We start from the raw sequence: 16,387 nt of genomic DNA on the forward strand, positions 1-16,387 counted from the left end.
TTGCTAATAATCCGTCAGATAAAGGAGAATTATGGTGATGGTTGAAAAATCACCTCCAGCAAAGTCTATAAGCAGTCAGCTATTAATAGCACTGCCTCAGTGCACTTCCTCAGGCTATTGGCCTCTAGCTGTGGGGGTCTCACATGCTTCAAATACTAGACAAACAAGATTTTCCCTTCTCGGTTTACCCGCTGCAACCTCTGCCTCACTGGGCTTTTAGCCAGAAATGGCCAGAAAACAATGTGGTCCACTCACTCGTCTACTGGCATAACCGTGTGACAAAACAGTTTGTACTCACAGGCGAATAGAGTGGCAACAGCAATAAACAACGTAGCTATAAGTGGAGCAAGAAGCGTCTTTTCAACTATCCGATGATGGAACGGCGGCTCTACCTGATCTCTTTGCCAGTGACACTAGACCGGTAGCTCTGTGTGCTTTGTTCATGTCTCTTTGCACAGATTTAATTAACCACCATATAATGACCAAACACACAGAAAAAGAAAAGAGACAAAAATAACATTTTGCCTACAGGTGTTTCTGTTTTTATTAACCGTATTTACATGTTAAATACTGTTAGCTACACTTTCAGTCAAAGTGTAGCTATAAAAATAACATTTTATACTGCATGAGTTAGATAAACACAATAAAAACTATTGTGAACACATCTGGACCCGTGGCAGTCTCATTTGGCACAGTGTGCGAAAAACTGGCCTATTAAAACCACAAACATGGCACCCACTGGGGCTTAATAACACTCACTTATAATGACTTCGTCTTCAAGATGTTAGCTTTGAGACAAGGCTGGCAAATACTCTGATGGACTGACAGCAAACTTGGGCCCAGTGGGGCTGCAGCTTGTTGAAAATGATGCCCTTTTTCTTTGTAGTTCTTACAAATAATGCACAAAAAATGAGGATTAAATTCAGCCTGGTCCAAAAAACTGAGCACAAGATCAGTTTTCTTTTACATTTGCAAAGGCTGAAATACAAAACGTCTGCAAGAAAATTAATGCAAAAAAAAAACAAACTCAACTTCAGAATCTAGCATTTGCTCAAAATTCCCAAACCAAACACCATTACAGTACCATCAAATTTAAGGTGCAAATATCAGTTGTGATAGTTCAAGTATTAAAACAAAACGTGCCTTTGCGAGGATTTGCTACTATAAGGCATAGATGGACGACAGATTTCACTGTTCTGTAAAAGCCTCTACATCTAACTCAAAACTGCTGGATCTCGTTCAACTTCCTCTGTCCACTCTTGCTCTCGACTTCTCTCTCATTTTCTGACACCCAATAATGGGCTGGGTGCCCTCCTTCGTCTACCCCCACCTGCACATGACTCCACCTTTTACCGCTTGATGCCGAGTCTCGTTTCAGCAGCGCCCGGGCTGCTTCACCAGGTCTCAATGGTAACCTTCTTTAAATGTCCTGTTAGTAGCAGTTCCGAGTTTGTCTAATTCTCTATTACAGAAACCAGAAAGAATGACAGAAGCTGGAAATGACATGCTACTGGTGACGTCGGCTGAAATCTGGTCTGGTTCTGGGAGGTGTAAGAAGCTCATCTGCTTCGGCGGATGATCCCATGGGAATACTAGGACGTGGTTCATGGAGAATCCATGCTTCGTAGTCTTAAAGCAGCGGTTGCACCCGAAGGTCTGACTAGGCCACCTTGTATTTGCGCAGATCTAAGGGTTCTTTACTGGGCATGCACCAGTCATCAGCCTCCTGGCACACTTTGTAGTTCTTCAGAGCGGTTTTGTTGTACACTGGCAACCTTTCGATAGAGTCCGTGGAAAGAGCCTAGATGGACATATCAGAAAAAGAAATTTACTAAATCAAAAGGAAGTTCACACCCGATTGTTTTGTGCCACAGTTTCATGCACAAACTAGCTCACCTTCAAGTAGATGACAGCATCTGTGCCGAAACCCTCCATCGAGTAAAGCTGCAGATCCCCCTGGAAATACTTAGCGTAGAGACGAGAAATGGGAAGGCCGTAGCCGAATCCAGCCTGCACAGAAAGGGGAAAGGCTTAAAATTTGTAGTTTGGAATTAGTAGCACCTTTTTTCAGAATCGCTTTTGTTGACTAGGGAGATAACGACAGATGACAAAAAAAGGCGGTAGAAATGCAACCTCTACAGAGCAAAGTCTAAATAAAAGACTAAAAACATTTTTGAGAAGCACAAAGGCTGAGAGCATCTGTACATCTAAACCAAAACCTCCTTACCAAGGGTGTACTGGAGTGGTCGCTGATCTGTGGAGCAGGAGCAGTGGAGTACATGTAGCTGAAAAGGTTCTCGATCTTGCGAAACGGGACGCCGCCGCCTCGGTCGCTCACCTACAGGGGAACAGACAGAGAAACAGAAGACATGAGTGCTGACAGGAGATGAGAGCTAACCTGGTAAAAAATGAACAGATTAGGTAGAATGTTGTAATTGTTAAACTGCAGATTTTGCAAATAAAAGCTAATTTTTCCAAAAACAATAGTCCCTAGGAGGTTAATGATAAGCAGAGATGTATACATAAAATATTTAGAAAAATGCAACTACTACTACTTTACGTCAGGATGGTCATTTGGATAACTTAGCAACCACTGTTTGATACATGTAGAAAAAGTATCCAGTGTTACCCCTGACCCAGAGCTTTTGTTTTTATCCAACATAGACAGTTTGACTTCTTGAGATTGATCAAATTTTACTAAAGAGGAACTGAAAGATCATCTGATGTTTTCTGTAGCGATTCTGTTTGTTCAACTGGGCCAGTTGTAGCCAGATGACAACCAGAGACCTGCTGATCCCGGTGAAAAATATCAACTTATCTTATCGGAGAGGCTACAGAAAGCGCTGTGCTGAAACGAGGACTAAGTCGTTACATAAGTGGGACAGATCAAACATTCAGAGAGCAAAAACAACTTCTGCTGGGAAATATTGGCTTCATATAAAACTGAAAAATTCACACATTGAAAGACAAAACTGATCAATTATTCACATTCAGATTTCTTCAGCGCAAAAATCCTTTGTACTACTATGTAAAACACTTAGAGGAGATAAAGATTTGGCGTCTTCCTGCTCCAAAATAAAATATTTTATCTGACCATGAAGCATATTCTTTACTGCCCTTTGAAGTTGTAAAACTATTTGCACTCATCTTATCTAAGCAACTGCTGGAAATGGAAATGTAGTTGCCCTGCACTTTAAACTTTGTCTCACCTTGATTGACATGTCCTCTCCACCAAGAGACACCATGACCTTAACGGGTGGGAGGCTGTTGCTGTTTTCATGAGTCTCAATGGTAGCTCTCATTGCATTCTACAAAGAGAAAAAAAGAAACTTTTTTTTTTTTTTAAAATGACTGTTAATTTTAGGCATATGTATGAATTAGAAGGCAGCATCTCCTACCTTGAAAAGCTCAAACAACATGTGGTAAAGGTGGGAGGGCACATAAACGATGCTTATGGGGTGACTATTCGTCTTGTCTGTGCAAAAGAAGAATAAAAAAAATATATACAGAGATCAGCTCCTCATTCATAATCTGCTACACACATCTTCTGCTCCCACAGTGGGGAAATTTCTGAAGGTTGTTGTTTGCAATGGACTTTATTTAGGGGGGTAAAGGCACAATATACAAATTTTTATTTCATCTGCTTTGTGTTGGTCTGTTTCGAGAAATTCCCATAAAATACAGTGAAACTTCAGAAAAAGTGAAAAAGGGTCAAGAACTATGAAAACTTTTGCATAGCACCGAATCGTTAAACTACAAATCATTGGAAAACTTACGGTTCATTTCCTGCAAAACCAAATCAGGAGAGCGGAGGTAATACTGGTCACACAACATCTTAGCACTGTGGAAGGCATCTGATGATAATGAAAAGAAACTTAATTTTAATTGCAGACAAAACAAAACACAACATTGTTCTTAAAGTGGATGGAACATGATTGCAGCTACTTTAAAACCCATAACGTAGCTAAAAAAAACAAGGATTCCTATAAATTGTGGCCAGTTTAAGTATTTTGAGGCCTTAAGTCAAGTTCATACTCACCTTGGACTACATCTCCTACATTGCATTGAGGGTCGATGCTTCCTATTGTGTTTGGGTGGACTGGGTTAGTGGTACCATCAAACACAAGAGCTGCAGAAAACAAGGGAATAAGGGAAAATCAGGGGTATTCGACATTTTATATTTTACCTACAAAGTTTTTGCAAGAAAAAAGTTTTTAAATGTGTGAAAGTCTTGTCTTTTGCACAGGCAAGACTCTTGGGCTTGGTATTGCCTGTGCAAAAGAAGAGTAAAAAATAGTATTAAGTGATTTCCATGCTTACATGCAGTCATTCTGCTCTCCCTTAGTTTGGAAAAACAAGATGTTACGAAAGACGTGTAGGGCATTAAAAGTTGCCCGGGTGTGAAACTGGTTCGATAGGGACGAGGTTATACAACTCTTGACGTTTGCCCTTCATGTAACAGCAGTTTCGAAATATTTCACTTTGGATCAACGATAATGCATGCTTCAGCAGTTTGTCTGTCAACATCGTGGATTATCCAGGCGCTCTCTGACAAACAAAACTAGACTGTGCAGGACCGTACCAGATAAAAAGGAAAAAAAAGACACCTTTCATTCTTTCTCTTATCTCCTTCTGCACCAGTTGTGCGGGTTTTACTGCATATATGAATTCAGCTGCAGCATAAATGCACAGGGGCCTGAAAAATGTCAGCAGCTAAGCAGAGATAGGCTATCTGCGCTGATAAACGAAGAACATGCTGACGTAGCAGTGGCCTTAACCACTTTTTTCCTTTCTTTTGGCTCTTATCATTTGTGGGGTGTGATGTTTGGAATAGACTTGTGTAAATTTAAATATGTGAATGTCTGTCGCCAATCCAAATGAGATAAGTAGCTAAACTCTCCCTTTGCTGTCATATCTACCCAATAATATTCAATATTCATAGGAATAACTGCAACAAGGGATGATTTTCAGTACAAAAGTGCAAAACTGACATTTTAAAAACCTAGCTCAATAAATCTGTCCTCTGCTGAACAGTGGCATCTTAGTAAGGTCAATGCTGACTGAAAGAAAAATGAGGGAGGAACTTCTGTTACAGTCGTTGTCTAAATCACCTCAGATTATAACTGTAATGGACATTTTTCGATATTTGCCTTTAAGGATTTCTTTTGTGAATGATTAGGTTGTTCATCAGGTAGGTGACAAATGAAAATTGTAACATGTCTCTAACAAATATCTAAAAAAAATTCTTTGGCATAAAATAATAATAATAATAATAATAATAAACAAAACAGTAATGAAAGTAAACCAAAAATGAAAAATATGACCAAAAATTAAAGAAACAAACACAAAAAAATAAAATCTAGCTGAATTTTGAAACTGGTTGTGGGCTTACTGTGTTGGTTGATCAGCATTCGTATGGAGATGCGGCTCATGTAGAAGCGGTCCAGAAAATACTGGATGTTCTGGTTGGTGACCACATCCTGGGGAAAAACCTCCTTGTATTCAATGATCCCCTGCGCCATGGTCGGCACCACGTCGTTGTGTCTGTTTCTGATGGTAACCAAGGCATCGACAAACCTGGGGAGAAAGTATACACCTTCAGCTGTCGGGGACTTAGCATCTTCAAGAAACAGATGCATTAATTGGGAAATTAGTCTTCTGTTATAACATCTTTACAAGAACTAAAGCCTTACTCTGCAAGCACTCTGTGGTCATCTGGATTCGTGTCTAGGAAGTCAAGGATCTCCATTAAACTCTGACAATACCTGAAAAAAATAAATAAAACGAACCAATAAACATGTAATGAGAAACACAGGAGGCACAGCAGAGTAAGTCTGAAGGAAGTGAAAGTTCATGAAGGAAGCAAAAATAGTTCAATGAGAAAAACACAGGTCACGTGGGTTTGTGACAGGGAAACTGGGCTAAAGTTCACAGCTCACAGCCACTCCCCCATCCTCCGCTCTGAGCAAGTTGGAGAGAGCACAACTCGGTCACAGGGCTTTGTTGTAATTCAGAGTGTTATGTAACTAATGAGGGCAGATTAACCGCCCCGGTTTGTGGTAAACAACAGCCGCTGTGATTGTAATAAAACTTGGCCACGAGAAAGGGCGACATATCAGCCTGCAGATAAAACCCAGGCCAATAAAAATCAATAGGTCGTCTCCTGGACAAACAACTCACCATCTCTGCACCATTTGGACTGAGGGAGTAGTGAGCAGCTTGTCTGGCAGGAGGTTGATCTCCTTCATGATGTTGGAGAGTCTCACAGGGAGTTCCTGCCTCAAAAAGACAAAGGATGTCTTTTCACAGGCATTGATGGAACCTGAAAGTTAGCGGTAAACAGAGACAAAACAAATCAATTCAGATTTTTCTCACACAAACATTAAGTTTTAATTATTCCTTACTGTTCTACTTTTTTTGAGGTTTCGAAGGGTTTCAGTAAGCAAAATAAAATAAGAAATTTTATTTTGAATTACTTGAGTGTATTTTGAATAAATAAAGTAAAATATGATGCATCTTTAAACAGACCCATTTGCAGCTTAGAAGTTGTTTTTGTGAACAGTTAGAGCCAGGTAAGAACTGACAGACATAAAAACTTCATTTGATGATGGATAATGGTCTGAGAGAGAAAAAAACTATAAATTCAGCAATTTATTTGTAAAAATAAAATATTTTTCCTCTGTTTCACTTCAAGTTGCCAAGTTCTTTAGGGTTTAAACGGTCTGAGCAAACATATCAACCTAACTTTAAAGTTTGTTTTATTTGAGTACATTTATCATTTTATATTCCTTTATCTAAATTAACACCTGCAGATCATAACTTGTTTTGCGACCAGTTAGAGGCAAAATGGTGCAGCCTGAGTTTGCAGCAGATCTGATGCAACACTGCGCGCCTATGAACAGCAAATTACAGCAGGCCCGTGCACAGCAGATGCATGCTTTGAAATTCACAATTACAACCCACAGCATGAATGGGTGTTGCAGAATTTAGCGGATTTAAACCGTTCAAGTAGCGTCGCTAAAATGGGAAAAATCAAATTCGAGCTCAACTCACCGAAATCGATGAACTGCTTCATGGAGAGCGGAGACGGAGAGAATTTGGAGAAATGCTCGATGTGCTTCGGCGCGCTGGCCAACGCGGCGTTTTTCATTATAAAGCGTACAAACTTCATGATGGCTATCAGATGGTTCCTTTCTCTTTTAGGTCCAGTTTGTGTCAATAATAATCCAGAAGGGAGGCTCGGCCCCCAGTTTTCTGAGTGGGTTGGTTTCTAGCTGCTACGGCTTGCGGGACGAAAGAAAAATACTGATCTTCAACCAATCAGATGAAAGGAATTTTATTTACCCTCCAGAGTGACCAATCGGAGTCGTTAGAAGGCGTGGCTAGTTTGGACCCTCCCAGAAAGGAAACGCTTCCAGAACAGTTGAAACAACGGCTCAAGTAAACATACTTTACTTAAGTAAAGTGTGGGGCTGTTTGGCAGCCCCACTTTATTCCACGAATCACTAACAGTAACTTTGGTGGGGGTAGAAGTGGGCAGGGATATCAGAAACATATAAAGTGGGTTAATATTTAGAGTTTATTCAAGTTAATAATTTACTTTTGTCTCTAAATCCAAACAATGAACTTTAATATGAGACATTAAATGCGAGTTTGATGCGATAAGGGATAAGGGATTCAACATGCATTTGTATTTATGTTTGAGCCTTGACTAGGCCATTCAATCAACAAATGAGCTTTGTTGATTGAGGTCTGGCTGCCTGTTTAGGATAAATGCCCTGCAGGGAGATTAACCTTTATTATAATTAAAGTATCTAATAGCTTTTTTTCCACATCAATTCTGACCAGGTTCCCTGCTGAAAAGAAAACATTCCTACAGTATGATGTTGCCACTACCATGTTTCACAATAGGGATGGTGTGCTCAGGGTGATGTACAAGGTTAGTTTTCCATCACACAGAGTGTTTTGCATTAACACTACCAGTACCACGTTCAGTTTTGGTGTAATCTGACTGGAGCACTTTCTTCTACATGTTTGTTGTGCAAACTATGTGGCTTGTGTCAAACTGCAAACATGACCAAAGATTTCCTTTTAGAAATTGCTTTCTTCTTAACACACCTACATAAACACCAGTTTTGTGTGTATAACAGGATCCGTCCGTCCGTCCATCCATCCATCCATCCATCCATCCATCCATTTATCTATGCTTTTTAATATACTGTATATAATCAGTCATCAAATTAACTGTTCAACTGTTTATTAGCTTTTACATCCATTCATTAGGATCCAATGTGAATCAGATTTCTTCATTAAAAGATAAAACCAACCTTTTCCTTAACCTTCATGATGACGCAGTCTGGTCCACTGCTACTTGTTTACGCCCTCCCAGTTCCCAGTCTGTGAATGATTCTCTGGAAGCTCGCCAGTTCTGAGTAGAAATGCCTTCATCAGGGAACTGGCTGTCCTAATCAAATCTCTTGTTACATAAACGGCGGCTGCGTCAGTACCTCTGGGATTGTCTCTAGAAAGCCAGCACGAGTGAGCTCTAAGTCAGAACATATTTTAGTTTGCGCAGTTTCTTGTTTTGAAAACCATAAAAGAGAAAGTGATATAACAGTGAAGAGTCAGATGTTTGTACATGAAGATAAAGATTAGATAGTCTTGGAGTTTTCACTCCTCATATGAGCATGTAATATGATCCCTGCTGAGCGTGATCATCACATGTACACGTCAGGGTTGGTTGCTTTTGTTTTTAATGCTGAAATCCCAGTGTCTTCCAGATCATTTTACATCTTGTCACCTTACAGACACAAACATAGGAAGGATTTCAGAACAGATTCTGTAAACATATCAGGCTAAAATTGGATTGTTTGGACCAACAAACGTCTGCAAAAGGAAAGTAAAGCTTGGACTCAAAAACAAAAAAAATGTTACCTTGGACTTAGAAAATATCTGAATAAATGACTAACATGCACACTACCAAAGTTCCCATGGTCTCTGCATCACTGATTCTGTACATAACAGTGGATATTTATTTAGTTGTTGTTTGTCGCATAAACTTTCAGATAAAAAAATACGCTTTTTAAGTTAATCTTTTTAAATTGAGTTGATGTAAAAAAGTTAGGTATTTGAAAGATTTTGGATTGTGAAGGGTTAACACTTAACATTCAGGGCATGTCCAGACGTTACTCCATTTCTGCTCAAGCAAATCTGGAAACCAAAGAGAAACTTTTGAACTTCTGTATAACTGATTTAAGTGCTGAAAAATAAAATACGATTCAATGAGAATATGCTTTTTAATGTACAGTACAGACCAAAAGTTTGGACACACCTTCAATGGGTTTTCTTTATTTTCATGACTATTTATAAGGCAAGAAATCCCACTTATTAACCTGACAGGGCACCTATGAAGTGAAAACCATTTCAGGTGACGACCTCTTGAAGCTCATCAAGAAAATGCAGAGTGTGTGCAAAGCAGTAATCACAGCAAAATGTTGCTACTTTGAAGAAACTAGAATATAAGGGGTATTTTCAGTTGTTTTACACTTTTTTGTTTAGTGCATATTTCCACATGTGTTATTCATAGTTTTGATGCCTTCAGTGTGAATCTACAATGTCAATAGCCATGAAAATAAAGGAAACTCATTGCATTAAAAGATGTGCCCAAACTTTTGGTCTGTACTGTATGTAACAAATACAATGCTTTTGATAGGCAGAATTTTGTGTGTGTGTTGAGAATAACACTTTAGACAAATTAAAAAATATTCTTTACCATGGAAAACAATATTTTTTGCAAATTGGCATATAAGTCAATTTGCATATGGCTTATATGTCCAGATGTCTTTAATGTTTAGTTTATCTACAACTAAATGTTATCAGGTTATATAAGAATAACCTGATAACATTTAAAAGGTTATTTTAGGTTTGCAACACTTAAATTGCACAACGTAACATCACTTGTTTTTATATGTTGCAATAATTGATTCTTTTGAGGCAATTGGTTTGCACAGATTTAAGTAAACACAACTTATTTTCTATGTCTCTATAAATTGTAACTTTGTATTTAACTGAAAAAGATGGGTGAATATGACTTGGCTTTGATCAATGTTTGGTAACACTCAAGCCCAGTGAATTCTTTGGTGTTTAGCGAATTACAATGCTAACTTTAATCAAATAAATTAAATGGGCTTAACTTACATTTACAGCTTTCACATACTAACATTTTTACATTTTGAAACTTTGATTTTTTTTTGAGGCATCAATTTTGCACACATTTTAAAGTAAAGTCCACTTATTATGTTTTACAGTGTAGATGCTCAAAATAGCTCAGTTGGGTCAGTTTTATCTACTTAAGGCAGCGGTGTCCAAACCTTTTGCCACCAGGGCCAAAGTCAAAGAGTTGACAGCACTCAAAGGCCACAAAAAATTAATTTCTCAACAAATATGTTATTTTTTTAATCTCTTCAGTAAAACTCTAAATATGCAATATTTTAATGAAGTAGTGTAGTAATCTGGAAATCATTGTTGATCCTGGACACAAAAAGTGTCATGTCCAATTGCTGCACTGATAATAATTTCTTTTGGGTCCGTTGTCCTCGGGGGTTGTGGTGGGGAAAAAGCACAGGGCAAAGGTCAGCCCTTGCTCAATTTAGCAAAGTTTAGTCATTAAAAACAGCAACATGATTAATAACAGAAAAATGAAACTCTCGCTCTTTTTAGATTTTTCTTAGAAAAGTGCTGACCTGCATCAACCCCCTGTGCTGCCAGCAGGACAGATTCTCTGTATTTTTTAATTGTGGTGCACTTTGGACACCCCTGAGTTGTTAGCATTGGTGGCACCATGCCTCACTGGTCAGAGCCCCAGGCCATCATGGGGGTGAAAGAGTACAGACAAAATACAGCTTGTTGCTACGGTTTCCCAGTGCTTATTTGTATTTCCAGTCAGTAACCAGCTGATACTGCTGATTCGTAACTTCCAATTTTGCAGCAAACTAGGGCCAGTTCACAGTTTTTAGAAAATGCCCACTACATTTAATAATTGCTAGTTCAACGTTTGTAATATTGAGATAATCAAACCTGAAGAGGATCATTCTTCAACAAACATTTAAAACAGTTCGCAAAAGTACTCACAGAACTGCTTTGGGGGCCATTTTTGAATGAGATAAGTATGAACATTTCTACTTATAGACAACTGGACTAAAATAATGTACTTTAACAATATTTTCTGTATGACAAAGTTTGTCTGGATCATTAGAAAAACCTGAACTAATGAATTGAAGATGATCAGTAAAAAAAAATGTTTTGCAGAGACTTTACAAAGATGCTTTGCTGATTTTCAGAAATGGGAGAAGGTAGAGAGAAGGTGCTGAAATATGATCAGCATCAGGAGTAAACAGATATTTGTCCATTCCAGCTGCATCAGTAACACTCCAAAAATGTATTAATCAGTTTATACTGAACCCATGAAGGACATAAATTTCTGTTTAGATAGTATAATTATAAGCTTGATCTTACTTTGGCCTGAAACTGTGGCCATTGAGGGAACTGATAGTTGCCTGAATGGAAACTGTACTAATCAGAGGAGGGGAAGGGGCTGGGGGGCCTTAGGCTACCACCAGTATTTTTCCTCACCCCATCAGACTCCAGTCCTGCCAGTTGTCGGCTCCAATTCCCAACAGTCAACAAACTGCCAGGCATGTGAGGTCTAAATGTTTGGGCATTCTGTCACAGCCGTGCTGCATGAAGGGTGACCAACTGGACAATAACAGCCCCAGTGGAAAATCCTCTGTAGGCCCAGGGGAACTGTCAACGGACCGTTAACGCTGTGATCGCTTTGGATTTAAAAGGTGCATCTAAATGCAAATGGTTGCATTACACAAACATAAGTTTCCACTTGAGCAGGAATAAAATGCTCAATGCACTACCTGTGGAAATGTCATTTAGTAAATATTCAGGCTTAACAGTGTTTCTGACAAGTGTAATCACCAAGACACTAACGCTACATTGGTGAGTTCCTTTTCATGCAACCAAGGACAATAGCCTGATTACCTGTATTGGGTGAATACAGGTAATCAGACTGATAAATGAAGGTCTCACAGTATCATTAGTGTCAGTTAAAAAAAGACAGATTGATGAGAATGCTGAGAAAAAAAGTAGATCTAAATGAAAAAAACAGTAATTTAAAGTTTTATTTATTTTCCAGCCATCTGGGCATGGGGAATCAAGTTTGGCTTCAAAACCTTTAACACCATTAGGTCAGGATGCTCAGGTGATATCATACATCTAAAATAGCTAAAAAATATAAATATTAAAAAACATTAAGAAAAACTACCAACAACCTTATATCTTTCTTTTGGATACATTTACAGTTGTATCCGGTTGTATTTACAATTGTATTCTAATTTTCCTAATAAACTGTGTATATTATTTAATCAATAGCTTGATTGGATCTCGGCTATTAAAATATGTCAGTGCACTTTGAAAGTATTTACAGAGTCTTGAAAAAATATTTACTGCAATTAAAACTGCAGTCATGTGGGCATTGCTCTATCAATTTTACACATCTGAAAACTCTGATTTTGCCCGTTGTTCATAATAGCTCAAGCTCAGACAGAATGGGTAATTCATACATCAATTTTCAAATCTAACCAGACATTCTCAAATGGGTTTAGGTCTGAACTTTGACAAGCCCATCTAAACACGGGAACATGCTTTGAACCACATGTTCCACTGTAGCTCTGACTTCTGGATTGTTGTTCTGCTGAAAGGCAAACATCTGTCCAAGCTTCAACTCTAACACTTTTCTTCCAGGATTGGCCAGTATGTTGTTGCATCCACCTTTCCATCAACTCTGACCAGTTTTTCTGTCTGTGCTGAGGGAAAACACCCCACAATCACTAATATGTTCCTCTGTGGAGAGAGAGCCCTCAGGGTGTAGAGGCAACTCATAAAATATTTCCTCTTTTTGTGAAAAGGCTCAACTTTAGTCTCATCTGACCAGAGTAATTTCTTCTACAGGACTGATGTGTCCCTACATGATTTTCTTTCAACCAGAACTCTCTTCTGGTCACTACTCCACTAAGGCCTGGTTTGCTGAGTGCAGAGCAAATAGATTTATTATCAATAGATTTTTTCATGTCAGCTAGTGATCTCTGCGACTTATAAAAAGTTAGCACACACTTTTCCTCTGTTTCTCTGATTGCTCCTTATCTAGCCTATCAGTTAAATTGGGCTATCATTTTCTTGGCACTTTTGCAGTTGTGTCATCGTTGGATGAACACTGCTCCAAAAACGTCAGAGTTAACTTTTTAACCTAACACCTCTTCAATGTTTTCCACATCGTATTCGCTGACCAGTCTCTGTTAATTGGTCTTCATGGTGCCTTTTGTACACTAGATTTTACTTAAGGGAATCAGAGTAAATAGGGGTGTGGGGGAGGATGATTACAAATGCTTGCCACACTTCTGATTTTTATTTTGAAAATATTTTGAAACTCATAGACATTTTCTTTTCGGTACTTTGCGAATATCTACGCATTTTCAATCAAACCCATCATTTTTGGTTGTATCATGGCAAAATATGAAAAAAAGTTAAAGGAATTTAAATCGTTTTGCAAGAACCGGAAGTTTCAAAAAAGTTTGTAAAAATTCAGATGTGTATTGCATTGATCACTTAGGAATAAAAACGTTTGTTTGCAAGGTCAGGATACTGAAATTCAAGTCGGAAAAAGTGAAGAGTTGTGGTGTACAACACTGCCATCTAGTGTCTCGCTAAAGTAATTGTTTTAAGGAAAGTATTTCAAATATAGAAGTAAAATGACAGACAAATATGAAGGAAATAAAAACAACGCTATAAAAATGTAATTAAAATAATGATTTAATCTAGCCTGAATAAAGGACTTCCTGGGTTAAATAATTTGTGCACCAGTCAGAAGCTGAACTACAGGTTCATGTAAATCAGATGTTTTTCTTCAGAATTTTTTTTTTCAATCTTTTTGCCAAATGTTACCATAGATTTTGAGTTGATTAAGGTTCGGACTTTGACTGGGCCATTCTAATCCATTATTTCCTGCCACATTAGTTCTGAATTCCCGGGTATTTTGGGTTTATTTTCCACTGTAACAAATTCTTGTCTTTACCCACAATCTGTTTATTGATAATTTTCACATCCATGCTTCCTTCTTACTTGAACAAATGTTGGTTTTCACTCAGTTTCTGTGTTCTCCGACCGCCACAAAGGTTAATTGAAGAACGTATAACTACTAGCTGTAACAGGTTCTCCCGTCTTAATGCTCTTGATGAACACTATATTTTGGTAGGTTTGGAGCTGTGCCATACTCTTTCCGTTTTCAGTTGATGGATGAAATTGCTTCACAAAATAAACCATCTCATCATGTTGTCATGGAGTTTTTCAATGCTCGGTGTTGCTCAGAAATGTGAAAAATGTTGAAAATTTGAAAGGTGTAAATACTTGTGCAAGATATGGTGGATTCCAAAGCTTAGTCTGACTTTATTATAATTTGGCATGAGATTTATCCACATCCAGGGTTCACCAAAAATGAAGCTTCCGTCAATATATTGAGGGATACTTTTTATTTATGAGTATCAGAATAAAGAGGGGTTGGATATAAATTAATATTTTTAAACTGATATGTTTCTTAAATGTTAAAATTATTTACTACTCTGACTTAGCCTGCCTAATTTAAATTGCATCAGTACAAGAAAATAAATAAACTATTTTGTCGTTATTATTGCAGCATTCATTGTTTAAAGTAATAAAATAAATTCCTGCAACATTCCTATTTAATTTATAAATAGTTAAAAAAAAAAAAAAAAAAAAAAAAAAAAAAACCTTTATTGAAAATGAAACCCCCAGTATATGGGGGGAAGAAGTAAGACGACAGTTTGCGCTTCACATAAGTGGGGCATTGACCCACATTGTTCCCATGGCTGTAAAAGACGCCTGCAGATCCCGGCGCTTCGCTGTGGATCCGGTGCCAACAACTCCAGCCACGTTTTTCCTCACAGTCCTGCAAACAGAAGGTGTGAAAACAAACAAAGCTGATGTATGGAGGATGTAGCCTTTGGAAGAGGCATGTGTCTTTAAATGTAAGCTGTTGAAAAAGCGTGGGCTATAAATAGATTCATGCTTTTTCACGCTATTTTTTTTTTCAACCCCGTGGAGGATGAAGAATGTTGTTCATATTAAAATTCTAGCCGGACTTAAATGTTTGATAAATAACCTTCCACTCCAGTGTGCTGCTGACAGATTGGACTCTGCCTGGAAAATACGCGGTGACTCAGGCGGTGCATGTTCTCGTTAGGAGGAAACTAACGCTCCTATTCCCGCGACATCATCATCATCATCATCATCCCACATTAGTGGAGCTCCTCAGTCCTGCTCGGCAGCATCTCCGGGAGGCGTGCTGAGCCGCGCCACAAGAGGAGCAGAGCGGGCTTCCACCTGGACTCAGCGCTACATCAAATTAAATAAGAGAATAACAATAAGCGAGGACGCGTTTTTGCTTTAGGAGGAGCTAAGCCTCCACCAACTGGGGTGAGAAAAAAAAAGGGATGCCATCCACGGATCGATCAGCTGGAGCGCGTAAGTTATGTGTTTTCTACCCAAACAATGCGATGTGGTTCGTTTCCTTCGTGGTGGATGGCGACGGTTTAGTGAACAGAGTGTAGACGGTGTGTGGGGGGGTGGGTAAGGCCAGACGTGGGGTGCTTCCCACAGATCTGTTCATGTAGTATTACTACTGTAGCGATGTGTTTGCAGTGGGCATCGCTGATGGGGGAGGCGGCGGGAGGGGAGGGAAGGGGGTCGATCTGGAAGCCGCTGTTTGCAACATCAGCACCAGTCTGAGCGATGCCCTGGCCGCGGGCTGGCGGCCAACCTTCGGCTTCAACTCGGTGCTAATGGGAGAGCGGTCCGCAAGAGCCCTGGTTTCATCACAAAACACCGCAAGCAGCGTGAAAATCCAGAACATAATTGCTTCATTTTGATGTCAGCAGGATTTAGATGTCCATGGACAAGGCAAGTTACAACAAACCACATGGAAATGCTCGCACAATTCAACTTATTCTATTTGGCAAAACATATACAGAGAGATCAACCTGCCTGTGAGCGTTTGAGAAGTCCTGTAAAATGATCCGTAATTTTTAGGTCATTTTTTCTTCTTCTCAAAGATCCAGGCGTGAGGAGCAGAGGATTTAGCAGTGCCTTTGTTGAAGTTTGAAAGTTTTTACATTTTCTCGCAATGTTTGCTCAGCTGATAATATATGTTGTGCACATAACTATGAAGTGGTGGATACATGATGCTTTATCCTTTGCAGAACCGCCTCTTGTAACAGTGATAGCTGCTTATGTTTCTATCAGCTTTGAA

General features: G+C 38.9%; 2 protein-coding genes across 2 annotated transcripts in view; one reads left to right on the forward strand and one right to left on the reverse strand.

Annotated features, from left to right (window-relative positions):
• Positions 1-514: 514 nt before the first annotated feature.
• Positions 515-7,284, reverse strand: pdk2a (pyruvate dehydrogenase kinase 2a). Its single transcript, XM_028029855.1, has 11 exons — positions 7,054-7,284; positions 6,181-6,322; positions 5,694-5,765; positions 5,393-5,577; positions 4,040-4,129; positions 3,777-3,854; positions 3,399-3,475; positions 3,210-3,308; positions 2,228-2,338; positions 1,897-2,010; positions 515-1,801 (listed from the first exon to the last, which is right to left on the reverse strand). Exons 1-11 carry the CDS (start codon positions 7,169-7,171, stop codon positions 1,661-1,663), a joined length of 1,227 nt encoding a protein of 408 aa, XP_027885656.1. The 5' UTR covers positions 7,172-7,284; the 3' UTR covers positions 515-1,660.
• An 8,032-nt stretch (positions 7,285-15,316) lies between these two features.
• tbkbp1 (TBK1 binding protein 1) overlaps positions 15,317-16,387 on the forward strand; it is a 63,225-nt gene continuing 62,154 nt past the window's right edge. The window contains exon 1 of the mRNA XM_028029958.1: positions 15,317-15,603. The gene's annotated coding sequence lies outside the window, so the exon portion shown is untranslated. The remainder of the gene's footprint in view (positions 15,604-16,387) is intronic.

Source organism: Xiphophorus couchianus, chromosome 10 (genome assembly GCF_001444195.1).
Source record: "Xiphophorus couchianus chromosome 10, X_couchianus-1.0, whole genome shotgun sequence".
NCBI classification, from domain to species: Eukaryota; Metazoa; Chordata; class Actinopteri; order Cyprinodontiformes; family Poeciliidae; genus Xiphophorus; species Xiphophorus couchianus.

What these genes read in the sequence shown, in the direction of transcription:
- pdk2a (XM_028029855.1), bottom strand. Translation starts at nt 7,171, where the DNA reads ATGAAGTTTGTACGCTTTATAATGAAAAACGCCGCGTTGGCCAGCGCG. An exon ending in GTCCAAATGGTGCAGAGATG is followed by an intron (nt 5,766 to 6,180) that starts GTGAGTTGTTTG and finishes TATTTTTTTCAG; the next exon opens with GTATTGTCAGAGTTTAATGG. An exon ending in AATGCTGATCAACCAACACA is followed by an intron (nt 4,130 to 5,392) that starts GTAAGCCCACAA and finishes TGTTTTCTGCAG; the next exon opens with CTCTTGTGTTTGATGGTACC.